The 14324-nt window shown below is 58.8% G+C and overlaps 1 protein-coding gene across 7 annotated transcripts in view; it reads left to right on the forward strand.

Moving 5' to 3' along the window:
- Positions 1-14052, forward strand: part of SETD1A (SET domain containing 1A, histone lysine methyltransferase) — a 40565-nt gene extending 26513 nt beyond the window's left edge. For 3 of the 7 annotated variants that reach the window (XM_073346535.1, XM_073346536.1, XM_073346534.1), the window contains 12 exons: positions 242-1108; positions 1755-1931; positions 2234-2324; positions 2793-2926; positions 3194-3299; positions 4347-4589; positions 5087-6400; positions 6921-7090; positions 7367-7477; positions 7787-7906; positions 8223-8360; positions 9191-14051. In XM_073346535.1, the coding sequence (XP_073202636.1) occupies positions 242-1108; positions 1755-1931; positions 2234-2324; positions 2793-2926; positions 3194-3299; positions 4347-4589; positions 5087-6400; positions 6921-7090; positions 7367-7477; positions 7787-7906; positions 8223-8360; positions 9191-9364 (3645 nt within the window). In that variant the 3' untranslated portion in view covers positions 9365-14051. Of the gene's footprint in view, positions 1-241; positions 1109-1754; positions 1932-2233; positions 2325-2792; positions 2927-3193; positions 3300-4346; positions 4590-5086; positions 6401-6920; positions 7091-7366; positions 7478-7786; positions 7907-8222; positions 8361-9190 lie in introns of all 7 variants that reach the window. The other 4 variants (XR_012159270.1, XM_073346538.1, XM_073346537.1 and 1 more) reach the window with 4 other exon arrangements.
- Positions 14053-14324: the final 272 nt, after the last annotated feature.

The following is a 14324-nucleotide window of genomic DNA, read 5'->3' on the forward strand; positions in this document are numbered from 1 at the left end:
TCAGGACTCCTGGGTTCTATCAGCAATTGTGGGAGGGGAGTGGGATCTAGTGGGTTAGAGCAGGGGGGCTGGGAGCCAGGACTTGTGGGGATGATGTGGGTTTGCAGAGGGAGGAGAGGGGTGGGATTGGAGGGTGGGGTGGGGGTGGGAGTGCTGCGGGAGGGGGCGGCGGGTGTCTGGGTAGGACAGGGCCTGTTGCTGGAACAGGGGGGGCGTGTCATAACCCCGCCTCCTTCCCTAGGCCTCCCAGCAGTCATCGGGCGAGGACATGGAGATCTCGGAGGAGGAGGCGGAGGAGGAGCCCACGGGGTCGGCGCCGGCCGATCCACACTTCCCGGTGCTGCCTGCGGGCCTCGGCCACCTCCCGCTGGGTGTCTCGGCCTTCGCCCACCCGCCGGAGCCGCCCCCTACCTACCCACTGCAGCCCCTCATGTCAGTCTCCCTGCCCCACCTGACGGGCGAGGCCGACTACCCCCAGGCCCCACCGCCCCACCACCTGCAGGCGCCGGGCCTCCCGGACTACGGGGCGCAGGCAGGCACGGCGGGCACAGGACCCGGGGCGGCTGCTCCCCCCCACATCTATGACTTCGTTAACTCCCTGGAGCTGATGAACCGGCTGGGCAACCAGTGGGGCGGGATGCCCATGTCCTTCCAGATGCAGACCCAGATGCTGAGCCGGCTGCACCAGCTGCGACAGGGCAAGGGGCAGTTCGAAGAGCCCTTCCCCTACCATCAGGAGGCAGCGTTCGCCAGCCACCCACTCTATGGGCACTACCTGCTGGACCAGGACAGCCGCCACTTCCCGAGAGACCAGCTTTTCCTGCAGCAGCCAGCCAGCACCGAGGAGCCACCGCCCGGCTCGGAGCAGCCCCCGCCTCCGCCGCCCCCGTCACAACCGCAGCGACTGCTGGACTACCGGGCAGCGACGTGGGGCTACCAGGAGGAGGCACCCTGCGACCCACATGCCTCCACTGTGGACAGCGTCCTGGCCACCCTAACGCAGGAGATGAAGAGCATCATGCAGCGTGACCTCAACCGCAAGATGGTGGAGAATGTGGCCTTCAGCACCTTCGACAAGTGGTGGGAGCGCAAGGAGCAGAAAGCCAAGGTGAGAGCCAGGAGCCCCCCACTATTGGAGCAGTGGGGCCTCCCCAGCCTCCAGCCCGTTGTGAGTTGGAGCAGTGGGACCTCCCCAGCCTCCAGCCCTGGTATCTCTCCCCCTCTCCACCAACCCCCTGGAAATCAGAGCACTGACCGCTCCCCCGCACCCTACCGCCAGCCTACTGGGTGGTGCAGGAGTGTGCCTCTCCATCCCCGCAGCCATGAGCCCCTCCAGCCCTTTTATCTCCCTCCCGCTTCCCCATTTCCAGATGCTGAGGGCGTGCCCCCACCCCTCACTGTGTCAAGCCACTGGTTGGCACTGTTCCTGACTCAGGCCTTGTCGGAAAGGGGGGTGGGTTCCATTTTCAGAGTGGGGGCTGGAAGTCAGGATGTGCCTGGATTCTATTCCACCCTTGGGAGGGCAGAGGGTCTGGTGGGTTTGAATGGGGGCTGGGCCTGGGAGTGAGGACTCCTGGGTTCAGTTCCCAGCTCTGGGACGGGAGTGGGGTCTAGTGGGTTAGAGCAGGGGGGCTGGGTTCAATGTGCACTTCTGCACCCCGTGCCGTTCCCAAGGCAGAACTCAGCCCCCCCCCCGGCGTGGGGCCTTGTCACGTGGCTCTTGGCAGAGTTATAATAGGGTGTCCTGGCTTCAGCCCTTCCAAAACGCAGCCAAGCAACAGGCCAAGGAGGAGGAGAAGGAGAAAACCAAACTCAAAGATCCGGCCCTGCTGTCCTTGGTCGACTGGGCCAAGAGCGGCGGCACCGTCAGCCTCGAGGGCTTCAGCTTCGGAACCGGCCTCCGTGGGGCACTCAGGCTCCCATCCTTCAAGGTAAATGTACCTCAGCTGCCTGGGAATGGACATGGGGCCTGTCCCCTTTGGGGGACGCTGGCTCTCATCTGGTCCCAGGGCGTGGGACTGGCTGGCTGATGGGGGGGCAGGGAATGGACATGGGGCCTTTCCCCTTTGGGGGACGCTGGCTCTCATCTGGTCCCAGGGCGTGGGACTGGCTGGCTGATGGGGTGACGGGGGTCAGATGGACATGGGGCCTTTCCCCTCAAGGGGGCGCCTGCTCTTAGCCTGTCAACTCCGCAAGCTGCTCCTGTCCCTGGCAGCCACTGTGCTCTTTGCAGGTGAAAAGGAAAGAGCCTTCTGAGATCTCGGAGGGCAGTGAAGAGACGCGACCCCGGCCTTCCACTCCCGCAGAGGAGGAGGAGGAGGATGGTGAGCAGTCTCTTGTGAGCGGTGTCAGTGGGACTGGGAGTTCTATCCCCGGCCCTGGGAGGGGGGTGGCAGTTTAGTGGGTGAGAGCGGGGAGCCTCGATTCTCCCCCTACCTTTGGGATGGCAGTGGGGTCTTGTGGGTTAGAGTGGGGGGGGCTTTGAGCCAGGACAGCTGGGTTCTATCCCCAGCACTGGGAGGGGAGCTGGTTCTAGTGGGTTAAAATAGTGGGGGCTGGGAGCCAGGACTCCTGGATTCTGTCCCTGGCCCTGGGAGGAGAGTGGGTCTGGTGGGTTAGAGTAGTTGGCTTGGAGCCAGGACTCCTGGGATCTTTCCCCAGCTCTGGGAGGGCAGTGGGCTCTAGTGGATTGGAGAAGGGGGCCGGGGGCGGGGGCGGGCTGGCTGGCTGGCAGCCAGCAGGACTCCTGGGTCCATCTCCCTGTAAATGTTCCCTGCCCTTGCCCCTCACAGACAAGGAGGCTGCTCAAGGACCAAAGGGATCCAAGCGGGATGAAGAGTGGATCAAGGGGCCGGGCAAGCGCCGGAAGCTCTTCTGCCTGGACAGCGAAGGGGAAGAGACCTCTGAAGAGTCATCCTCGGAGAAGGTGAGAGTAGCCGCCACTTCTAGCCCATCTCCAGCAGTCTGTTCCCCGGCACAGGTGGAGACCCCCTGTCCGGGCCCATCTTCCCAGCATGTAATCCCTTCCCCGTCTGTCTGCCTCAGTTTCCCCATCCCATTTGAAGACTCCATCTCCCAGGTAAGTTGAGGGTGGTTTGCCTGGGGGTCAGGGAGCCCCCAAAGGTAAAAGATTCTCCCAGCCTTTCCAGAACCCCAAGAGCTCTCTCCATGTGCCCTACTTTATCCTTTCAAGGAGGAGGAAGACGACGAGCCGGATGAAGAGGAGGAGGAGGAAGAGCAGCGGCAGGAGGAGGAAGAGGAGGATGCAGCACACAGCGACAAGGAAGAGGAATCAGAAGGTAAAAGAACTGGGATGTTTCCCATTGTTGGCACTAGGGGGCGAGGCAGGGCTCAGCAGGGGGCGCTCAGCCCTGACAATCAGTGCTGGCCCCAGTGCCCAGTGTTAACAGCACATAAAGATCCATCTGTCAGGTGAGGCAGAGACCAGGCCTCTGATGTTCGATGGTGATCAAAAGTCCTGGATCCTCTTCAGCAAGGGTCGGAGCACGAACCCCGGTGTGCTGGCCAGATCCGCTTGCTGCGCTCTGGCTCCCTCCGCCCCCCCTGTGCATCCAGCCCAACGCAGAACTCTCCATCGCTTCCCCCCGAAAGATTGAATGTTTGTGTGGGGCTGTTACCCAGCTGCCCCCCAGCACTGGGCGAGCCGCCCCCATGTGGTAGCACTGTTCCTCAGCTGCCGCGCATCCCTGTGCAGAGTTACTGTGCGGCTGTTCCCAGCTGCCCTGCCCCAGAGGTGGCTGCATCTCAGCACGGGGAGAGCCATCCCTGTGCAGTCACTGTGCAGCTGTTCCCAGCTGCTCCTCCCCAGAGGTGGCTGCATCTCAGCACGGGGAGAGGCGTCACTGTGCAGCTGTTCCCAGCTGCCCCGCCCCAGAGGTGGCTGCATCTCAGCACGGGGAGAGCCATCCCTGTGCAGTCACTGTGCAGCTGTTCCCAGCTGCTCCTCCCCAGAGGTGGCTGCATCGTGGCACGGGAAGAGCCATCCCTGTGCAGTCACTGTGCAGCTGTTCCCAGCTGCCCCGCCCCAGAGGTGGCTGCATCGTGGCACGGGGAGAGCCACCCCTGTGCAGTCACTGTGCGGCTGTTCCCAGCTGCTCCTCCCCAGAGGTGGCTGCATCGTGGCACGGGAAGAGCCATCCCTGTGCAGTCACTGTGTGGCTGTTCCCAGCTGCTCCTCCCCAGAGGTGGCTGCATCGTGGCACGGGAAGAGCCATCCCTGTGCAGTCACTGTGCGGCTGTTCCCAGCTGCTCCTCCCCAGAGGTGGCTGCATCGCGACAATAGATCGCTATACAGTGGAGACTGAGCTGCCCTTTGCTTTGCCTAGAAGCAGCAGAGAGCGAGGACTCCTCTATATACTCCCTCTACGAGGAATCAGACGAAGACAGCGACAGCGCTTCGGACTCTGAGAGCAGCTCGTCCTCCTCCTCCTCCTCCTCCTCGGACGAAGCGGAGAACACCATGGACGAGTCCACCATGGACAGCTGCCCCGTGGAGCCAGCAGGGAAGGAGAGCAAAGCTGCGTCCTTGGCAGGCACGGAACTGGAGAAGGTCAAAGAGGCCACGCTAGGTACATAACCAATTACATCCATCCCCTCAGGAAGGGCAGCATCGTTCCCAACCGTCTGCTTCCCGGCAGAGATGGAGAGACCCCATCCGGGCCCATCTCACCTGCCTCCACCCAGGGCAGGGTTTTCCCCGACCTTGGTAGAGATGGAGATGCCCCATTTGGGCCCATCTCGCCCATGCCCACCCGGGGCAGGGTCGTCCCCAGCCATCTGCTCCCTGGCAGAGATGGAGATGCCCCGTCTGGCAGGAGCGGAGGGTGAGAGTACGTTGTTGGAGATCAGGGATATCATGCCATGTGTCGGGGCCCACGGACGGCAGGATGGGGGCCCTGTCGGGAAAGGGTTGAGCTGACAAAGGCTCTTCCGGCTGAGGCCTGTGGTGGGAGGCACTGAAGTGGGCTGCAGGACGGGCCAGGCCAGGAGGCAGTGAGGGGCCCTGGGTTCCATCTCGGTGTGTGGTTGGGGGGGTCTCTAACCCCCGTGATCTCCCTCCTCACAGAGCCCGCAGCGGAGCAGAAAGCCGCCCCCCCGGAGGAGCGTGAGGCTGAGCTGACTCCCCGCCCCTCCTCGCCCATCCCCCTCCTGCCACCCCCCAAGAAGCGCCGGAAAACAGTCTCCTTCTCAGCCCCTGGCGAGGAGGAGGTGGCCAAGGCGGGGGCAGAGAAGGTGGCCGAAGCAGCCCCGCCCCCGCTTCCCCTTCCTCCCCCGCCCCCTGCCGAGGAGCTAGCGTCCCCCCTGGTAGTGCCTGTGGAACCCGCCTCGCCAATGCCCCAAGTGCCCTTAGCGCAGGACACCCCCCGCCCTGCCACGCCGCCCCCTGCCCCCAAGCCTCCCTTCAGTGGGGGGCGTAAGCGGGAGCCCCCCAAAGCCAGCCCAAGAACCATCAGCAACCTGCCGGCCGACCACGCCTCGCTGGTGAAGTGCTGGGCCGAGGAGCCACCTGCCGGCAGCCGCCGTCGCTCCCGTTCCCGCTCCTCAGAGCCCCCCCGGCCCCTGGCCAGCGGGGAGGCCGAGCGGCTGCGGCTTCGGGAGCAGCTGGGCGCCTCGTCCCTCCTGGAGCTGGCCAACCAGCCCGAGGAGGGCGGCGTGGACCTGGCCGTGCTGGCAGACATCGCCCTGAAGATGCCCATTGGCTGCGCCAAAGAGGAGGCTGAGGATTCGGAGGGCACGGAGACGTCCGATGAGGCGGAGGAGCAGTCGCCCCCCCGCGCCCTGCCTGCACCCCGAGACAACAGCATCCTCCTGGAGCACAACTACGCCATGGCTGTGAGAGCGGCACCGCCAGCTCCCCGGAGAGCAGCCAAGGCCGAGGAGGCGGCCCCGGGCCCAGCTGAGCTGCTGCGGGTGGATCTCTTCGGAGGGCACGTCGGGGAGGTGCTGGAGGCGCCGGAGGAGGTGGTGGCGGAGGCCAGCGAGGCCAAGGCTGAGCCCGAGGTGGGCGCCCTCCTGGCACTGGCTGGGGAGGAGCGGGCCAGGAGGAAGCGACACCGAGACAAAGAGGAGGCACCGGACTCCCCGGCCTCGGAGCCCTGCCCCTCGGAGAGCGAAGAAGAGGAGGAGGAGAGCGAGGACGCTGACGCTGGCGAGACGCGCCGGCGGACGCTGCGCTCCCACTCGCACAAGCCCTGGCCTCAGCCCCTTCCCTCCTTCGAGACCCGCAGCGAGTTCGAGCAGATGACCATCCTCTACGACATCTGGAACTCGGGACTGGACGTGGAGGACATGCACTACCTGAAACTCACCTACGAGCGCCTGCTGCAGGAGGACAACAGCACCGACTGGCTCAACGACACCCACTGGGTGCACCACACCAATATCCTTACTGTGGAGCCTCTGGGGGGGCGCTGGCTCCCATCCCATCCCAGGTGGGGTGGAGGGGGGCTGGCAATGGGACACGGGACCTTTCCCCTCTAGGGGGTGCTGGCTCCCATCCCGTTCAGCACGGGGCTGGAGGTGGGGAAGGTGACGGGGAGCAGGGGGGGTTCCCCTCTAGGGGGAGCTGGCTCCAATCTGGCCCCAGGGTGAGGGACCTGCTGGCTCAGGGAGTGAGAAATGGGACACGGGACCCTTCCCCTCTGGGGGCGCTGGCTCCCATAAGGCCCCAGAGGTTTAGCAGTCAGCTGAATGCCTGGTGTCCTAGAGAACATGAGATTGTGGGATCTGTACCCTGTGGCCTGAGCGGTTGGCATCCCTGTCTGCCCCTGTTGGCACAGCCTGATGCTGCCAGCCCGAGAGAGGCTGAACAGCCCATGGATCCTGTCCCGTGGAGGGGATGAGGAGTCTGGGCATGTTGGTCTCTCCCAGCCGGCCTTTTCCTTAACCTCTGCCCCCACTCACCAACATTGCCAACCCCAAGCGGAAGCGGAAGTCGTCGGACCTGCGGGAGCACCAGACTGGCTGTGCCCGCAGTGAAGGCTACTACCCCATCAGCAAAAAGGAGAAGGACAAATATCTCGACGTGTGTCCTGTGACGGCACAGGAGCTGGAGGTGATGGACACCCAGGTATCAGGAGCGTCCCCGGCAGCCTGAGCCCCTGGCAGAGATGGAGACGCCCTGGGGGGCCCATCTCCACTTGGGGCAGGATTGTCCCTGACTGCCTGTTCCCCTGGCAGAAATGGAGATGCCCCAGTCGGGCCCATCTCGCTTGTCCCCACCCAGGGCTGAATCATCCCCGATCGCCTGTTCCCCTTGCAGACTTGGAGAGTGGGTGGGGGCGTCGGTGGTGTGATCCCTTTTGCGGGGACAGATGCTCTAACCCCCTCTCCCGCCGTCTCCCAGGGCACCAACCGCATCCTGTCGGAGCGGAGGTCGGAGCAGCGGCGTCTGCTCAGCGCCATCGGCTCCTCTGCCATCCTGGACAGCGACTTGCTGAAGCTCAATCAGCTCAAGGTACGTGCTCAGCGCTGCGGATCCTCGGTGGGGCATGTGGGGCAGGACCGGCTTCCCTGGCTGCAGAAGGGCAGAGGATGTCTTGGGAGGCACTGACCCCAATGCACTAGGGGGCCCTGTGCTGCAGGGAGGGGGGCGGAGGGCTCAGCAGGGGGCGCTCTCCCCTGGCGGTCAGCCCTGGCCCCCTTGCCCACTGCGGCTCTAGGGGCCCTGTGCAGCAGGGTGTGGGGCAGCAGTTCGGTGCAGGGACATGACTGCCCCTAAGACCAGTGTGTCCCAGTCACACCAGTACCGTAACCCTCACTCCAGTTCCGTAAGAAGAAGCTGCGGTTTGGCCGGAGCCGTATCCACGAGTGGGGCCTGTTCGCCATGGAGCCGATCGCTGCCGATGAGATGGTGATTGAGTATGTGGGGCAGAACATCCGGCAGGTGAGTCCGGGGGTGGGAGTCCTTTCGGTGCCAGGCTCTGTGTGTGTGGGGGGGGGGGGCGGTGTGTGTGGGGGGGGTGAAATTGACAAGGGTCTGTCCCCCAGTTGCCCTACCCACAGGTGGCTGCATCTCGGCACCGGGTGAGCCATCCGTGTGCAGTGCGGCTCTTCTCCAGCTGCCCCTCCCCAGAGCTGGCTGCAATGCGGTGCCAGGCGAGCCGTCGGTGTGCAGCTGTTCCCGCAGGGCTCAGTGGCAGGCTGTGGGCAGTGCATGGCCCAGGCTCTCGGTGTCTTCACCGCTATCCCCCTGCCTGCAGGTGGTGGCCGACATGCGGGAGAAGCGCTATGTGCAGGAGGGCATCGGCAGCAGCTACCTGTTCCGCGTCGACCACGACACCATCATCGATGCCACCAAGTGCGGCAACCTGGCCCGCTTCATCAACCACTGCTGCACGGTGAGGGGACGGGGCTGCTGGCTTCTCACCCGGGCCGGGGGGGCACCCGTGGGCTCAGGGAGTGGGGACAGGGCTGCTGGCTTCTCATGCTGGGGGAGCATCTGTGGGCTCAAGGAAAGGGGACAGAGCTGCAGGCTTCATTCCCTGAGGCGGGCGCCTGTGGGTTCAAGAGGGGGGACAGAGCTGCTGGGCTTCTTGCCCTGAGTGGGGGCACACGTGGACTCAGGGAGGGGGGACCAGGCTGCTGGCTTCTCATCCTGTGGGGGTGCCTGTGGGCTCAGGGAGGGGCCTCAGTGGCTGTCGAGTCGGTGTGGGGGCATCTGTGCTCCAGGTTGTTCCTCATCCCCTCCCTCTCCACCCAGGCCCGGATCTGGTGGCTTCATGAGAGTCTGTACACAGAGCCCTGGGTAGGGGTCGGAGCCGCTGGGCCGGGCTCCCTCTGTTCCTGGATTTGATCATCCACCCATCCAGGCTCTGTCTGCTTCCACCCGTCCCTCCCTCCCAGTTCTCTGTCCGCCCCTCCGTCCCCTCGCTTGTCTCCAAGCTTGGTCTGTCAGTCTGGGCCACCCTGCCTATATGGTGCCGCTTTACAGCTGGGGAAGCCAAGGCCCGGAGAGATGCAGCGACTCTGCGTTCACACAGGGAGTCAGTGGCAGAGCAGGATTGATCCCCAATCTCCTGGGTCCCTGCCCTCCGTAGCCTGTGTACCGATGAGAGCAGGGCTCAGGGGCGCTGGGGTGGGCTCTCCATGTCCCCTCGGGAGGGCCCTCCCAGCTGGGGCGGGTGTGGATAACGTGGCTGTAGCTAACCCCACTCCCTGTATCCCTCAGCCCAACTGCTACGCCAAAGTGATCACCATAGAGGCTCAGAAGAAGATCGTCATCTATTCCAAGCAGCCCATCAGCGTCAACGAGGAGATCACCTACGACTACAAGTTCCCCATCGAGGAGAACAAGATTCCCTGCCTGTGCGGCACCGAGAACTGCCGCGGCACCCTGAACTGAGAGCCGTATTTATTGTGTTCCCTGCCCCGTCCTCCGGCGCCTTATGAGCTCCACGTGGCTTGGTAATGGGGCCCGCGGCCAGTCGGTTCTCTGCCGGGATCCACCCTCCCCCTGGGGAAGCCAGGTCCGGATTCAGGTTGCCTTTAGTGATCCCCAACCACCCTGCAGATTGGCTCCAGAGCCAATGTTGACAGCATTTTGGCAGGAGCTGAGTTGGAAGCAGCTTTTCCCAGGCAAGACTCGTTCCTTCCCCGCCCATGACTCCCAGCATGCAGATCTGCTTAGGACCAGGGGCGCTTGACCCAAATCCCCAGGATGCTTTGGGGGCAGCAGAGCAGAGTGTGTGCTGGGAGCGGAGCTGCCCTCTTTCCAACGCAGTTGGGAGTTTTGCGTTGCATTTATATTCCCTGCCTCTGAAGAGGAATTCGGGTCCTTGCCTGCAGGACCCCTTCCTTCTCCCCTGTCCTCCTGCTTGATGGACACCTGTCGCCACCCAGTTGTCAGGGGAAGGGAGCCGAGCATGGTGGGAAATGCCGTGGTCTTGCCATGGTCAGTACGCAAGCAGCTGAAAGCGCCAGCTGTGTATCTAATCATCCAAGGGGTCGGAGTCCAAAGCATTAGAGCCTGAAGCAGACTCTTCCTGTCCCCCCATCTGTTTGTCCCTGCTGCTCTTCCCACCCAGTCCCCCACCCGCACCAGGTAGCTCCCGAGCGCCCTCTACAGAGGGGGAGGATCTGTTTAGCATGGTCGGGTTTCTACTGTTCTGTTCCCCCTCTCATCAATTTTATAACAGGTGCCACTCCTGATTCACTTCACAATGATCACAGCCTTCACCCTTTGATTGCAGTGCCTCGCAAAGTCCCGCACCCCTTTAGCATTAAAGTCCTGATATTTCTTTCCCCTCTAAAGGGGGAGAAATCTTTCCCTCTGGACAAAACAAAACAATACCCAGTCCCCTCTCAAATATAACAGAATCAATCAAATCACTTCATCTCCGTATCCTGCTGCCAATCAGTGTGTGCCCCTCCCCCCCGACATATTAAAAAAAATAAAAACACAAATAGATAATAATAAAGGGGCTGGATTCTCCTCTCGCTCACCCCAGTGTCGCTCGGGCAGAGCGTATCTCCAGCGTAAGCCGAGACCAGAATCAAGACCCCCTGTTAATTTTTCTTTAGGAGAAGAAAGTTGTGTATATATTCCAGATGGACTGGCTGTTTCTTGTAGAAACACACAAAAGTTATTGGTATGTAAATATTCTTTTTATTATTTTTTTTCCCTCTTCCTACTAAAAAAGAAAAAAAATGGTTGTAAATAACAGCTCTTTTTTTCCCCTCGCCTCAATTTAATTTCCTTCGAGGGAAAGTTTGCTTTATTATCTCTGGGGTGAAAGCAGAAAGCCCTTTATGGATGGGCACTGGAGAAAATATAGTTTGAGTTGCTTTTTTTATGGGAGTCGGTTCTGAAAGACGGGAAAACAGGAAATCGGGCTCCATATCCACAAGCCAATCTTGCCCCAGCTTTTGTGGTGTCGTTCGCGCGTCTCAACCCGACGCTGGTTGGGATTATGGCTCTGTTTTCAAAAGATGAATGCTTCCCCCCAGTAGATTTGTCAAGGTGGCTGGACTGTCCAGGGTCCAATCTATGAGATGTTGATTTGCCTTCCACTCTGTGTTTTGATGGGATTTGGTTTGGGAAAGCAGTTAAATTCCTGTCCCTGTTTCTGAGCTTTGGGCTGTTCTGTCCTAAAGCGTAAATCACCAAATCTTGTTTGTTGCTGCATCTGCCTTTTCGAGGTTTGGATTATCCATACCTACAGTTCCTTCCCCAGATTCTCTTCTCGTTAAGTTTTGCATTCACCTTCCCAAGGTTCAGATTATCCATGTATCCATCCGCAAATTCTCTTCTCTCATCCACAGGGCCGATCTAGACGCCAATACATTTGCCCTTCCTATACGGGACTCCAAGGTGTAAAGCCAGAGCTGAGATCGACAGCCAAATTGTAACCCTTAGCACTGTTCTCCTTTGCCAGCCAAGTGTCCACTTTTCCAAACTGGCTAGTGATTTTTGGGTTGGCTAGCTCGAGATCCCACACAAATATCTGGCTTCCAGGGGGAAGATAGTCAGCATTTCCTGAAAGTCAGGCCTCTTTCAGGTGTCAGTGTGGGCACCCCTGAAATGGCAGTGTCTGAAGAATCAAGGCTGTTCTTTCCTCAAGTCTGCTTCGAAAGCTTTTTGTCTTGAGCGCAAATCTTTCTCCTGATGGCAGTCCGAAGGCCTCAACATCTCATGAGATCGAACCGCTGAACCTTGGCTGTTGGAAACCTTCCTGGCTTTGATTGGAAACTGCTTTGTTTCTACCATCACATCGCCATGCTGGGAAAACACACTGGTCTTTCTGGCAGCTGCTGTCCCTGTCCCTTGGAGAGTTTTTAGCAAATGAAATTGAACTGGGTAATGGTTCATCTGAGATGGGCAGTGGGAGAATCTTGAGGTAAATCCAGAGTGACTCCACTGAGTTCTGCAGGGCTATGGCCAAATTCTGATCCCAGTCACACCAGTCTGAACCTGGAGAGTCTCCATTAAAGTTACTCCAGATTTCCTCTGGTGTAACAAACTTTTGTTGGAATCAGTGGAATTGATTGCAGATTCACACTTGGCATCAGCAGATTCACTCTGGATTTACTCCTGGAGCAGAATCTGCCCCTTCCTGTAGAGTGACATTTGTGACAAATTTATTTCTCGCTGAATCATAACTGAGCGTGTGTCTTGTCCAAACTCCACCCTGTGCACAATGAAGACAACGTCTAAACCTGCCGTTCCCCCTGCAACTCGCTAGGTAGAAATACATCAGCCATGGGCTATAGACTCGAACCTCTAAACCCACTGAAACTGGCAGTTTCCTCTGTGTATTTTTTAATTCAACTTTAATACAGTGCCTAACTTTTCCTCCCAATGAGATCATCTTGGACATCAATTTTCCCTCTTGGGCGCGGAGGAGAAGAGAAGAAAAGGCCTGTTTTTAAAACCTTACACTCATGTGTCCCCTCTTCCGAGCGGGCTCTAAGCCAGAAAGCAATCTCTGTAGGGCTGTGATACGCGGCATTTAACATGTGCCTAACAACTCAGAACTCCCCCAATTTGAAGCTGGTTTACCAATATTTAAACCCACCAGCTCCTTGTTTGATTTTTTTTAACCGTTTCTGTCTGCAATGGTTTGTAACTTGCCTCATTTTCTCAATACTGATTTTAATCTCTGGGCTCACTTCTAGCTTTTGGTGTCCGAGTAAATGTTTTTGCCAATCTGGCTCCACACGTGTGTGGGGAAAATGGGGACCTCCTGTCAGCTCAGAAAGCAAGATTTCAGGCCCTTGCTCTGGAATATGTATATTCGTCAAGGCTTTTAGGCTAGTCTCTGAAACTTTTCAAAGCTACCTTGGTCACTTAGAGACCCACAGGATTTAGAGACAGGTCCAGATTCTCGACGGTATATAGACGTCTAACTCTGTTGCCTTCAGTGTGTATGGGCCACAGCTCCTGTGTCTCGTTGGATCTCAGCGAGCCCTGCGTCTTTCCAAAGACGAGATTGAGCTTCAATGATAAATGGGAGTCGGGTTTCTAAATCGCCCTGGTTGGAAAGGCGCAGACCCGCCGACGAGGATAGGCTTTTGAAAAATCACAGCTTCACCTTTTGCTCATTCTGGAGGGAGAAAATCAATTTCAAACCCCATCTACTGTGGGGAATATCTGTCCTGATAGCTGCCCCAAACCGGCATGAATCGCCCTGCCCTCTGACCCCAGCAGCTGATGTATTTCATTTTTCTTTTTTCTTTTTTTGTCAACACCTCCTCTTGATTTAACTCCAAAGCCACGAACTCTTCCCCTCTTAACTCCCCAGACATTCCCCATGAATGGAAAGCGATGCCAGACCATCTGACGGACTTCGATTTAAGAGTCAACCAGACCTGTGTCTTGTCTGCATCCCAACCTGTCAAAGTCCTCGTCCGTTTCTACTGGAACTCAGCCAACCTTGCGTTCAGCAATCACATTAAGTAGGTCTCTGAAACAGGCATCTGTCGTCTTGAGATTTCCTCCCTTCTGCCTTTGAGGGTTTGGATCTTTTGGGTATGGGGTGCTTTGGGATCTCTCTTCTCCCATCCCAGCTGAATTGTCGCTTTCTTGGAAATAACCCCCAAAGAAGGAATCTTCCTCCAGGTCGGGACATAGAGAATATCAAGAACTAGACATGGATGCAAAGCAGTTTCCAGTGATCTCTGTCCAGCATTAGCTTCTGAGCCGAGATCAGAAACTCAGATGGGAGAAAAGATCACCCCATACATCTGTATTAGACAAAACCCACTCAGAACCGACTCCCAGAGCTCTAGGGTAGGTCAAAAAACACCCCCCCAAAAGTCCCCCCCCCCTTCTCTGTGTGTGTTGTCAAAGATCTCTCCAGCGGGGGGAGCTGAACGACTGTGTTCAGCTCAGAGAGTGAAGAAAACAGACACGTTCCCCTGCCCCTTCTTCACCACAATGTGAGCGATTTCACTCCGTGCGCTCTCTCTTTAATTTGCTCTCCTCGGTTCCCTACTGTACATATGTTAATAAGTTGTGGATTCAATACTTGGTGCCCGAGAGCACATTTTTATAAATGTCATTAAACTTTTATTGTTTAAAAAAAAAAAAATACAGGCACCCAATCGGGGGTTATTTATATTTTTTCTGATCCTGGTTGTGCGTCTTACGTTTTCGTGTGTGTCTCTCTCTCCCCCTTCTCCCCGCTCATCTGTGAGAGAGCGAGAGAGAGAGTGTGTGTGATTGGCTGGTTTTCCAATCTCGACCCAGGACTGGCTGGCCCAGGGGTGGGGAATAGGACATGGGGCCTTTACCCTCTAGGGCAGAGGTGGCCAGCCTGAGCCGGGGCCAGAATTTACCCATGTACAGTGCCAAAGAGCCCCAG

The sequence above is a fragment of the Lepidochelys kempii genome, chromosome 6 (genome assembly GCF_965140265.1).
Source record: "Lepidochelys kempii isolate rLepKem1 chromosome 6, rLepKem1.hap2, whole genome shotgun sequence".
Lineage (NCBI taxonomy): Eukaryota > Metazoa > Chordata > Testudines > Cheloniidae > Lepidochelys > Lepidochelys kempii.